The sequence below is a fragment of the Carassius auratus genome, chromosome 1 (assembly GCF_003368295.1).
Source record: "Carassius auratus strain Wakin chromosome 1, ASM336829v1, whole genome shotgun sequence".
Taxonomy (NCBI): domain Eukaryota; kingdom Metazoa; phylum Chordata; class Actinopteri; order Cypriniformes; family Cyprinidae; genus Carassius; species Carassius auratus.
The window spans coordinates 31,233,542-31,247,576 of record NC_039243.1 but is presented as its reverse complement, the minus strand read 5'-3'; the positions used below and the strand labels follow the sequence as shown (position 1 = coordinate 31,247,576).

General features: G+C 35.0%; 1 protein-coding gene across 1 annotated transcript in view; it reads right to left on the bottom strand.

The window, feature by feature from the left end:
- LOC113107406 (microtubule-associated tumor suppressor 1 homolog) overlaps positions 1-14,035 on the bottom strand; it is a 38,820-nt gene that overhangs the window by 7,711 nt on the left and 17,074 nt on the right. The window contains exon 7 of the mRNA XM_026269902.1: positions 3,232-3,458. Within this exon, the coding sequence (XP_026125687.1) occupies positions 3,232-3,458 (227 nt within the window). The remainder of the gene's footprint in view (positions 1-3,231; positions 3,459-14,035) is intronic.

Sequence of the window (14,035 nt, the reverse complement as noted above, 5' to 3'; positions counted from 1 at the left end):
CCAAAGTATAAGATGAATCACATTTTACCAGGGAACATGGAAAGAAGAAAGTCCAAAAGGTGATATCAGAGTTACATAACATGACTGTTCTATAAATGAGATTGTGCTTTGGTGTATTAGTGTTTATTTAATAGTATGGTCAACATGCAAACCATTACATGGCAGAAAACCACAGGTCTGCAATGCTGTTCACTATAAAGGGGGGAGGAAAATACATGAAGGATTGGGACAAATGAGTACCGGTAAAAAAAAAAAAAGATCAAATATATATATATATATATATATATCATTCAGTTAAAAAGTAATGAAGTATTAGCTTAAAAGTTAGATTTTACTCAAATGCAAATGCAATAGTTTTGATGGCAGTTCAAACAAATATGAATAACCAATTTCCATGGGCTTGAATCCATTTGATGATTCCAGCTATGATTTTTACTAGTTTTACTTGAAAAATAACTTATTGGTGGACAATTAAATGGTGATATTTAATTAAAAACAGTCTCAAATATGACATGTAACTATATTCTATGAAATATGGTAAAGTTCAAAGTGGTAGGTGGGTACAGGGAAACATTGCCCTACTGTCATCAGCCAAACAGCTGTGAGGTGGGGAAATAAACCACACCCCTTCTCCAAATCCCGCCCCCTGGGGCTCAGTAGCAGCTGGTGTATTCCTCACAGCAACATCCCACCTCTTCTGTGCTCATTATCAATCACACTGGGTGACACAAGAGCTAAAACTGTCAACTTTCCCCAAAGTAAAGTCTCTTTTTTCATGAGTGGGAAGTGAAAGTTTTGTGTGTCCTAGAAGGAACTGTATGTGACTGTATTTGGTTTCTGGAGTAGAAGTGCAAAATTTGTTAAGTATCCCAGGTGTTTTTTTAAGCTGTTTGGATAAGATGGGGGGAAGGGTTGCTATTACTTAGAGATATGGAGATAAGATAACACATTTTGTATTATATATAGGACACTGAGGAATGCATGGAATGGGATTGCTAAAATGGAAAAACTATTGACTTAAAGTATTAAAGAAAGAAAGAAAGAAAGAAAGAAAGAAAGAAAGAAAGAAAGAAAGAAAGAAAGAAAGAAATGAAGGTTAAGAGTATAATTGTACGCCTGGGGTCAAGATTACTATAGTGGGTGTGGGGTGCACTTTGAGTAACCCATTAACATTAGCACACATAAGCCTATATAAGTTCCTAACTTCAAAGCTAGCTAATAGTGTTTACCTACAGCTGGGTTCAGGCAGAATAGAGTATGCTTAAAGTCAGCATAAAATCAAAATTCACCTTTTTCACTTTGCTAAAACACATTCCTGGGGTTGTGCATGATTTATGGGTGCACATTATTCCAGAGAAAAATAGTTTGTTGTCAGAATCTTTCAACAAAATGTAAAGTGTTTCTCCCTCTCTGAAACGCCTTTTTGGCAGCCGTTACCAGGCCTTATTTTTTTCAGCTTTCTCCAATCTGCAGTCCATTCTGGTGGACTTTGACATGATCTAAACAATTCTAGAAGGAGAAAGAATCAGAATCAAATTTTCTTGTTGAATATCTAATATCTTAATCCAGTTCTATTCGAATGGATGTTACTTATATTCTTGCTCACTTTTGGCTCTCAATTTCAACATTCAAAATCGAGAAATATTCCTGCCAATCATGCAGACAGTAAAAAAAGACAGCTCACGCCTTCAGTTAATCTCACATCAACAGACAATGTAGTATATGACTCAATAAGATGATTTTACTGCCTCAGGTCCAATGAGGGCAGGATTACACTCATACTTGCTCCGTCAGAGAAACCAAAATGCAAAATGGTAGGGTGTTACTAAACACCCCAATCAAACACAGAGTAGACTTGTGACGCTTCACATTCACAATTCTCTTTTAAGTTTACCACAGACATTTCAGAGTGATCAAAGCTGAAATTATACAATTGGATGTATTTAAGCCTAACTCGAAGCTGATCTGAAGCCACATTTAATTTCTAGAACAATGGTTGGAGGTAAGAAGCAAATTAACGGAGGAAGATCAATGCACAAGTGAAACATGAACCAAACAGGTCCAGTAGCATGTGGGTCTGATGGCGATCACACGTACAGCTCAGGTCAAGCTTGGCTTATTGACCACCACACATCATGCATGACATCTAGAGTGAATGTGAGCGGATGTTTCCCTGGAGCCCTCTTAGTTCCAACACACCTGGAAATGCTGGTTCATGGTACCACCATATAAAGCGTTTCCTACTTCACAGCTTTGTAGACAAAACAGGCAGACACATACACTATGACAAGTCCTTGTAGTATGCTTGATTATCCAAAATTACATTTCAGATGTTAATAATTGCATCTGACTCTATTATATTTTGAAAGGATGAAATAAATAATTTGATATCTGCAAATATAATTGGACTAATAGGAAAACTGATCAAAGATATCTTGATTGAAGATAATTCAAACAGTCAAACATCATCATCTAAGTCATGTAATCATGTTACACTACAATGGAAAAGTTTGAGGTCAGTGAGATTTATTTTCTTCTAAAGGAAATTATACTTTTATTCAGCAAAGATGCATTAAATTGATCAAGTGTGACAGTAAAGACATTAAAAATGTCAACAAGATTTCACAATATTACTATTTTTTTGTGTTTTTTAGAGACTGTAGAAGTGAGTTACCAAACCCATACTTTTAATTTGATTCATTACACATACTGAAATTTAAAGCTGCAGTAGGTAACTTTTGTAAAATATATATTTTTTACATATTTGCTAAACCTGTCATTATTTGAGACAGATAATCTGTGAAAAAAATCAAGCTCCTCTGGCTCCTCCCAGTGTCCTATTGCCATTTGCAGAAATGCATCCGCTCCCGGTAAGAAACAACCAATCAGAGCTGCGGTCCGTAACTTTGTTTGTGTTCAAAATGTAGAAAAATTTATATAATAAGCGAGTACACCATGAATCCATTTTCCAAACCGTGTTTTTAGCTTGTCCTTAAATTCTTAAATGATTATAAATCACGCTTTATCTCCAACACTCTCATATGAAAACACCACTTTGGGTAGCTCTCTGTTAGAGACCACTTTGCTAAAAGATCAATAATGTGCTGTCAATATCAATATAATCACACCACTACAAGAAAGTAAAGCAGAAAATTAATGGGGAGAAAACCTGCACAAAGAAATATGTACACAGAAATAAATCAAAAATATAAAGCAGTAAAACTCTCCAACCTCACTGAAGATGTGCTGCACAACCAGGGCGAGAGCCTCCAGGCGGCGATTGCCATCAGCGATGAGTTTACGGAGGTGCAGGATGCATTGGCTCTTCTTCTCATTTTGAAGACGAAGACCTCTCCCGTCCTCTTCCTCCGTCACTCCTCCTTGACTAGCCGGGCTGTGCTGCTGTGTCCGTCCAGCTGTTGCCCCTGCAGCTTTGGGCCCCTTGGAGCTCTTGTCCACTGTAAAAGAGCGCGTGTTCAGTGTGGTCATTATGTTCAGCATGTTTTCACAGTCCAGAATCACATATTCTCCTCAGTTCAACCAGTAAGCAAAAAACTGCATTCACTCATCATAAGAAAGAAATAAACATGACTTATAGGAAAGCACTGCAACAAAAGCTTTAAGTAAGAAATTCAGTCACACAAACAACATGCGCCTTTTCTTGTAATAAGTCCTAGTGCAAACTGGATTGAATCTTGATGATAATGCACTAAGGTCCAGAGAGCACATTAAGAGTGCATTAGAGAGAGAGAGAGAGTGAAAGAGAGAGAGAGAGTGTGTGTGTGTGTGTGTGCATGTGTTTTGGTCTCATCTTCTACTGGCTTACTGAAGTCAAAGGTTTACCATCCTTATAGAACAGATTTCTCATACAGAGAAAAAACACTAAAAAAATCTATCATCTTTACCAAACATTTTCACCTTGCTAAAACAGTAAAACAAAATATATATAATGATTCTCAAACTGCCTACTGAGCAATAAAACATCTGAAATGTTGAGAAATATCCATTTTTTATCCTGTTTGCTGGGACTGCTGGTTACAAAAAACGTATATTAGTGACAAGGAAAACCATACAATGGATTCCCCACAATTAAGAAGGTATTAGATAAAAAGCATTTCATACTTCACCCCAAATACATTTTTTTTGCAAAGTTATAAAACATTATACAATATAAAAAACATTATATACTATCAATTATACAAAAGACACAGAAGTGTATATATGTATATGATTGCAAGCTGTTCCACAATTATTAATCACCTTTTACATTTTTCAGTTTACTTAAATAGCCAAATAAATTATATTTATATTTATCATTTATATTAAAATATACCATGTAGTCTCCAAATATATGACGATATAAAATGTATAATAATTATACAAGAATTAGAAAAATCACATGTAAATTCCATAATCTCTCTTATGTCTTAAGCAGATATTTAAAGCATAAACATGAGAATAAAGACAGATAAAGGCTGGATATATTTGGTATTCAGTTGGCTTCTCTCAAACTTCTAGGAATGTGTATGACATTTAACAAGAACTGTAATTTAGATGGTAATTTAGTCTTTGTTTGAATGCAATCTGTATTACTTAGCAACCTTGACATATCCCACACACAAATCTGCCAAGTAAACACAACAGACACAAAAGCAGGAAAAGTTGAAGAGTACAATCTGAATATTAGCTATTGCTGCAGATAACTCCCATTCCCTAGTGGACTGCTTTGACAGCTGGCCTTAAAGGAACAGTTCACCCAAAAAGTGAAAATTGCTTCATCACTATAGGGGTGTGGATTTTAAGGTAGAGAGAAAATGCATTTGAAGCACCATTCATAAACTCTCAGAAATTTTTTTTTTTTAAATTAGGAAACAAAAGTTGTCACTGGGTACACCTTTTCATACCTAGAGTTTACATATAAGTCTCTAAAAGACACATATGAGTATCTTTGAAAGGGAACCACCCAAGTGACAGCTTTTGTCTTGTTAATTTTTAAGAGTGTAAATTTTTGGTTTGATTCAGGAAAAAAAATTGTACATTCAGATTTATTTGATTTAATCTGATTAACAGTAGTGTTTATATATTTTAAAATATTGAATGATATTTTACAGAATTACAATTGATCAGATTTTTAGCATTTTTAATAAATTTTTGACCACCAAAACAAATGATTCACGATTCAAAAATCCATGGTTCATGATCAGTGTGGCTTCAGAATATTGAATATAGCTGAATACATATGTAAGATTTGTGTGAAATGATGAGAGAATTCACATTTTTGGGTGGGCTATGCCTTTAAAGCACCTTTCATGAATCAGCTAGTCTCTCTGATGCCCCCTGCTGGCACATATTCTTTAGATTGGAGTTGACCCTCAGATTCAGCTTTCACAGTACCATAGTTTCTTATAGCTTTTTTGGAAATAAAGTTACACAAAACAAATCATCTAGAAATCATGTATCACTCTTAATGAAAGGAGTTTGTTTCGAGGTGAAGTGTCAATATAGCAATATAGCATCAAGAGCCTGTACTTATATTAGCCTTTAATCTCTTCATATCTTCATCAAAGAATAAGTACACTCGTGGATTAAATAACAATGAGAAATGAAAAAAAATTAAAATCTTTTAAACACAGGCTTGAAATAGAAAGATTGCTGCTGTCTTTTTTCGCCCGTCTTTTTCAAAGTGATGTGAGAGAATATGTGCTTTGAGGTGAAATGTAATGTATTTAAAAACTGTATCTCAGTGTTAAACAGTGCCCTTACCACATCTGCCACAGGACAGAACTGCATTTTATTATCTGATTAGCTACTATTAGTGTTTCATGGATGTTTCTTAAAAGTATATTGAAATGTGTGAAAAAAAAAAAAATTATATATATATATATATATATATATACTACTCATACATATGAGCCCCTTTCACATTCAATCAGAGTTTTAGAGTATTCGCTTGTTTGTGTGTGTGTTTGAACACTGAACAGGATAAGTCCATGAGTGGCATGTAATCAGTATGCCGTCTAGGCCTCATGATAAAAGGTGTTTATGGTGGTCTACTGTGACAGGAGACACGCTGTGATTGCTGTCCCCGAAACACTCCACTGGAGACAGACCGTAACTAGTTACCACACACACATACACAGGTGTCCAAACACAAGCTCTGTCAAGCGTGTCCACACCCAGGCCGGATATGTTCATGGTTAAACTAACAGACAGAGTGGTGCTCCTTTGATGCTGTTGTTTCTCTAAGCAATCATCGTTGCATTACACTGCAAGATAAAACATCACATACACACAGACAAACTCACACAACCAATCTACAAGCCTCCACAAAAAAAAAACACAATTACTGGAAGGCAGATGAGGAAATTATGCACCCATTCTGAAGGAAAGCCTGAATAAATGTTTCAGTGTTCAGAATGATCTCACTTAGAAGCCATGCCACACATTCAGAAGGAGACCAAATGTGACCAATGCGACATGGTTACATCTAGGAAGAGAAAACTCTCTAATGATGCAGCAACATACACTACTGTTAAGGTCTGAGGTCCATAAGACTGAATGTTTCTAAAAGAAAGAAGATGCTCACCAAGGCTGCCTTTATTTGATCAAAACCTTATTTGAGTAATGTAGTGAAATCAATGTTGACAATTAAGAGTTGTTCTGCTTAATCTATTTGTGGAAATTGTGATGCTTTTTTTTCAGGATTCTTTGATAAAAAGAAAGTTTAAAAGAAAAGTATTTATTTAAAAAAAAAAATAATAATAATAACTTTGAATGGTAGTGTAAATATTTCAAACGTAAGCAAACTGCTGTTTAGTTAATTCAGTTTAATTCAAAGTCAGATTTTAAATGTACTGTGGAAGTACCATGACACAGTACCATGTGTTACTTAGATATATGATTACCGTATACCATGGCATTTGCATGATACCTCGATATATTGAATGCTACATATTCTGTCAACCATGTCCAAAAAAATAAATGGGTAAATGCTCAAATAAACATAGTGAATTCATTTTGTTGGTTGACTGAGTAATATTAAATAACTAATTTTATCTAATGGCAACATTATCATGTACTATTTTTGTTAGCATTAAAGGGGTCATGAACTGAGAAATCAAACTTTCGTTGATTTTTTGAGATATAAGAGGTCATTGTGCTATAAAATCATCCTGTAAGTTTCAGAACTCAAAAAATTTTTGTTAGTCTTAAAACAGCCAATCTCTGTGCCACTTTATGACGTACTAGTGTGGCTAAACCCCGCCTCCACAGAAGATGATCAACGCCTGCTTCTACATCACTGCCTGTTTAGCCCCGCCCACCGATTCACATGTGTAGTGTTAATCACTATAGAGCCAAACGCAGGTCTACACAGAAACCAAACGATAAACTTTATTTGATTAACTTTATTTCCCAGACCACGTCAGTAAGAACTTGGTCCCTTTCACACACATTTTATCAGGGAATCGTTTATAAACAAAACACAATTCGATGAAGGATTTTCAGAAAGATTGAAACAAAAAGATGACTCTATGCCGAATATATTGGATCCAATAGTAATGTAATGAGAGTAACTGTTTTTATAATGTGCTCACTATTGCTTTGTCTGTTATTACAGATTGTTTGAGTGTTTATGTGTTTTTAACCTAAATAACAGCAGTATCCATCTATGAAGGTTGTAGGCTGTAAACATACACAACTGTTAGCCAATCGTAGCAGTGGGTGTTTACTTCCGAGTCTACAATCCACCAAGCTTTTTCAAACAGAGCATTCTGATGAGCAAAGAAAGAAAATAGCCTATTACTTCTAAATTATGATGCTTTTTGGTGTAAAAGTCTTGATAAAATTATAGGTGGACCTCAGGAACGGTACAAAACAAAAAACAAAGGCAGTTCATGCCCCCTTTAAACATTTGAAATTATATAGCTTTTGAGCAACCATTTTTCAGTCCAAAGTTGACTAAATGAGATCTGTCATGACATTTTGGTCATGTTACCTATCCAAGCAGGGCTGGAAAGACAGACAGAAAGCGGCCAGTCTGCTGCACCGAGTGAGCGACATCCAGGGCCTGCGGTAGAATGACATACCACCATCACAATCTCAATCAAAATGCTTTACTTTACTGTTTATTAATTCTTTAGATATGAAAGTTAGAAATGGGATAAACAAAAGGTTTGGCTCACTGGAAAGTCAAAGGGAGTATCTGAAGATGACAAGTGTGATTACAAACACAAAAACACACGTGGGTCAAAGACGTTAAGATGTTCGCATCAAAAGAAATGTAGAAAAGTGATTTTGAGTCTATAAAAGCACATTAAATGTAAGTAAGATGTCAACTTTTAAGGTTTCAAATAAGTGTTTGGAGAATAAAATGTCAAAATTTGGTTGAAATAATGTTACATTGTCATTCAGTGTAACACAATATTTATGCAGATTTTTTATGCTTATTCTGACATGTACACATTAAAATACCAAAAGGAATAATGGAGAATACTAAATTTTATTGTGTTTTAAATTAGTAAAAAATTCTTACTGACAAATGGGCAAAACCTAGGATAGTGGCAAATGTTAAAAATGTAAAATTACAACTCATTAGTATTTGGGGTGAAAGTAATTAGTCTTTTAATATTTCATAAATTGATTTTTTATGTAAATATGCCTGACAAGATTGTTACACTGAACGACATTTTACTGGGTGTCTTCTGTAAATCAGGGAAAAAAGTATGATATTTATTTTTTTGTTCAGAAAAAAAATAAAAAATAAAAAAAAAATAAAAAAAAAAAAATATATATATATATATATATATATATATATATATATATATATATATATATATATATATATATATATATATATATATATATATATATATATATATAATAATTCACATTTATTTCACAGATGCAGTTCTCTCATGCACACATAAGACAGCTATTGAGATACACACAGAATCCAGGGAAATAATCTGGATTGGAATTATAAAATGGAGGTCAGCAGCTGTGTTTAGATTAAATCGCTTGATGAGGGATGAAAACTACAAGCCCAAAGTATGCCATCAAATCCAGATGAATAAATAGATTAAAAAAGAAGGCTGCAATGTATGTCTAAGTTTGCTGGCCCACTTTGACTACACTGTGTCCCTGTGCATTTGGCACATATATACACATGCTCACGCAATATTATAACTCTAAAACCAGAGCATTTGGTCTGATTAGAGAGGCTGTGCTCTCAGATAAAGATTAATCTGAACGAATATCTGGAGCAGTGTGTAGAGGAGTGTTTGGTATGTACAAACGCTTCTCTCTGCTGATGCTCTCACAGACTCACTGGCACACGCTCACTCAGACCGGCTGTTCAGGTCACATAAATCAGGTCTGTTGATAACAGCACCACATGATCCAGCATGCTAGTTTCTATGGAGACAACTATAGGGAGATGCTGCACTCTGAATGTATATGTATCAAGAATATTCAGGATTTTATTCACTGTATCTACCATTAGATGCAGGTGAAGTTTGTGACTACCAAACCTATACCACTGGTGTTGAAGAGAGAGAAATATTTAGGAACATAACTGGGTCACATTTGAATTCAGATATGAAACACACATCCTAGCATCCATGCCTTTCCTGTCTTGATACACACGCACACACACACACACACACACACACACACACTATTACATCAATCTCCATTTTATTTACTCCCAGCGCAAAAATCAATATATCAATACAGAATATGGTTCCACTTGTTTATGTAAACACTTAATAAACATGCTGTTTACGTATTACTTTAAGGATGCAGACATAGCACTGATAAATATATTCAAAACACAGCAAGAAGTTTCTATTTATGGCACTGCACATGGTGCCCTCTGGCACGGGCATCACTCACTAAAGATCACACGAACGGCCTTTCACTACATTACACACACGCAAACCCATAGACACACACAGTTCTTTGTAAGCATCTTCTGTAAAAAGAACCAGTAGTGAAGGCTGCCACACGGTCTTCAAAGCACGGATGGAACAACGGTTACTATGGAGAGACGGGTGTCAAAAAGAGAGAAATGGGAGGGGGAGGGGCGTATGGTGAGAGAGAGATGAAGGGAGAAATTGAGAGATGGAGGAAGGGAGAGGAGAGGTTTCCCAACCTGCATGGAACACCACCGTGGTCTTTTTACATCCCGGCAGTAGCTGGAGATTGCGGAATAGTCCCTTAGCCGTGAGCTTCACGTGGAAGTTTGAAAGGGAAAGTCTCGGAGACCATAACATGACCTTCAACGTCCAAATGGGGGAGAGTAAATCCTCCACAAAATATAGGGGGGGGAAAAAAAATCAAGAAATTTCGTAAAAATAAATAAATATTAAAATAAAACGTTTCTGACCTCTTGCCACATTCCAATGCTAACGTCTTCTTAGAGTGAGAGGGAAAATTCCAAATATGAAAAAAATACAAGCAAAAAAATAAGAAGAAAATGTCAATGTTGCTATTTTTAAATCTTCGAATCTCTCAAAAAATGCTAAAAATACTGCTACTGCTACAGAATGTGTAGCTCTTGAGGGAACAGCCACTCTGTTCAGCGGTATCCTCTTGGATGCTGAACCAGCCAGTGTCTCATATATTCTCCTCCTCCTCTCTCTCTCTCTCTCTCTCTCTCTTGCAAATGTGCACACACTAATCCTTTATGTGTGTTGCACATGCACACACACACACATAAAGCCAAGCTCTCTGCAGCTTGACACACACTCGTGCACTCAGAAGGGGGGATGGAGGGACAGAGGCAATGTAAGATGGAAGGGGAGGGAGTTTGCACAGTTGTTCTCTCACTCCCTCTCTCTCGGCTACAGTATGGGTATGAATGTGGTATGAGGATGGAAGATGCACACTGTAAAAAATTTTGCCGTTAAATAACAGTAATTTTCTGGCAGCAGGGGCGCCAGTAAAGTACTGTTAATTTACAGCTCTTAACCATTAATTTACCACTCTTATTTTTTAACAGTATTTTACCGTAAATTCTACCATGGAAATTAACTCCACTCCCACTGCTTCAAACAGTTCGAGTTTTTAAACTAGCATTCCTACGATGTTAGTACTATGAACTTATTTCATTTGAGTCCACTGAGAAGGAATATTTCTTACACTTAATGTGCAGTAATAAAGTAACTAAATACATGACTTTTACTCAAATCACTGCAGCTCATTGTCAGCTGTATTACACATGTATGTGCTGAAGTACTTAACACAGAGATCACCACTGTATCAGCGACTCCACATTTACTGCCTTTATATAAAGCAGCAGAAAACCAGAATTTGTGGCTCATCATTGACTGAAGCATCGGCTCTACTCTACAGCACAATGGTGAACAACAAAACTACATTAAACTAAACTATCTCTCTTGTGCAAACACACATTAATACAGTCAAGTTCAGTATTTACTCTCATTATCAGTGTATGACTTTGCCTAATTTTTTTTCTATGGATGTTCACAAATATTTTAGTTAAATTAACTTATTTTTCATTTGGTAAATCTGACGTTTACATTTTACAGTATATTACTGTTTTTCCTTGACTTGACGGCAAAAAACTGTAGAAAAACACTTTTTTTTGCTGGCAACCATTAATTTACGGCAAGAAACAGTAGAAAAACAGTTATTTACTGGCAGCAGGGGCGCCAGTAAATAACTGTTTTTCTACAGTTTGTTTCCTGTAAATTAATTACAGTTTATTACTGTTAAATTATGTTTCATTCTGTTTTTTCTTCATCTTAAATCTTTAACCCTTTAAACCCCACAAGAAAATCCTCAGTTTTAAATGAACACTTATAATGTGTGCACACTACAGAGTGTTAGAGTAACACTGAATCAGTGAAGTTAATGAGATAATTCGGTGATTAATTGATGATTGAGCATTAGTGATAAACACCTGCAGAATCACTGAAGGAAAGAGAAACACAAGATCTACAAATGACTTCAGCCACAGCCTTAGATGAAATCAACTGAATAAAAGAATACATCAAATCTCTCAAGATCTGATTAAACAACTACTAAAACAGCTTCACCAGATTCACATTACTAACCAGACTGACTTTATTTCTGTCAGATGTCTACAGAAGAACTTATGGAGAGTTAAATAGGTTTAGGTGTTTTTTTCACTACCATGATGGAGATCAGTGTTTACTTTAGTTGGGCTCTTGAACGTGACTTTTCAACAACTAAGGTTTTTTTTTTTTTTTCATGCTGTAACAATGCGTCTTTGGAACCTGTTATAGCAAAACAAAAGTACACAGAAGAAAAAAAATCTGATATTGTTGTTTATAGATTGACAAGAACAAATACTATTATTTCTGATCTAATCCTGTATCTCTTCTCTTATTGAATATTGATACTACAGCATGAGAAGGAACACTGCTGAGCCATAAGTTATGAAAGACTGTTAAGAAAATGTCACTCATAATAAATAAAAAAAAACCTTTGCTGAAATTTAGACAGAAATATCAAGAATCAGCGTATGAATCACAACAATGGTGACAATCCACAAAATAAATGAACAGATCAGTTCTGAACATCACAACACATGCTACTAAAACTTAAAACAAATGCAAAATTATAAGCACATAAGAATTCAAGAAAATAAGTGAACAATTCAGGGGTATAATTTATTCATGCCGCAATGCATGCTGGGAATCATGGATGAGTTTTATTCTGTGCTGGTACCCAGCATGCATTGCATCATGAACCTTTTGATTGTCACCATTGTTGAGATTCATATGCTGATTGTTGATTTCTCTCTTTGAGTGTTGTGGGGACTGCTGCCCGAAATACTTTTTAACTAAAACTAGTCGTTAAATCCATAAATACTGGTTATCACACTACTTTTCAATCTTACTAAATTGAAGTGTCATTCACTCAAATATTTCAACACCAAATTAATATTTGATTATTATAGCAACAATTTAAGTCAGTCTAGTAGACCATGCCTGTTAGAAACAACCATAATCACTTGACTATCAAAATTAATACTGCTGTAAAAGATGCACCATAAAGATACAAATACAGCAATAAAACAAAATGTAAAGTGTAAAAGTCAATGGTCAGGAGCCCAACTAAAGCAAACACTGATCTCCACAATGGTGACGCTAAACGAAACAGTAACATTATCATCTAAATCTCTTTAATTCTCAATAAGATCTTTTGATCTCTGTTCTCTGATCTGACAGAAATAAAGTCAGTCTGGTTAGTAATGTGTGAAGTTGGTGAAGCTGTTTGTTGATCGTTTAAATCTTCAGTTGATTTCATCTAAGGCTGTGGCTGAAGTCAGTTGTATTTCATGTGTTTGTCTTGTTATGTTTTTTTTTCTTCAGTGATTCTACTCATTAACAGCAGCTGTTGATCATTGTCTGAATTCACTCATAAGTGTTCATTCTCTCTGTTAGGTGGACTATATTAGTAAACTCATGTAGGGAATAGTGAATGAGGGTGTAGGGTGTGATTTGAAACACAGCCGCTGAGTATCGACTTTGAACGTTGTTAATTTACGATATATAGCAGCAGGCTACTTCTCGAAAACGATGAATATTACCCAGAATGCACTGTTTTAATGAAAAACAGTATTTTACTGTCGAAATTTGGCCGTTTTTTTACAGCGATTTTTAACAGTGCAGCATTTGAAGATAACAGCTTGTGATTTATAATTACACTGCAAAAATGTTTTTATTTCTTAATCAGTGTTTTAGTTTTGAATAATACATCTAAACTTTATTAAAACAAAATGTATTAAGTTTAGCAAAAATTTTCATTTTAAGTAATTTAAATGTGACAGTTTGGTGAGGATTTTGCTTAATTACAACAAGAAAAGACCACTGAGGAAAGAAAAAATGTAATTCAAGATATATTCTCTGAAAAAAAATCTTGCTATATAATTTCTGGAAAATCTATTTTAAAGGATGCTTAGATGACTTGAACAGAATTTCACCAAACAATGAAAGCTAATGGAGTCCAACGTTGGCCCCCACTGACTTTTATTATGTGGGCA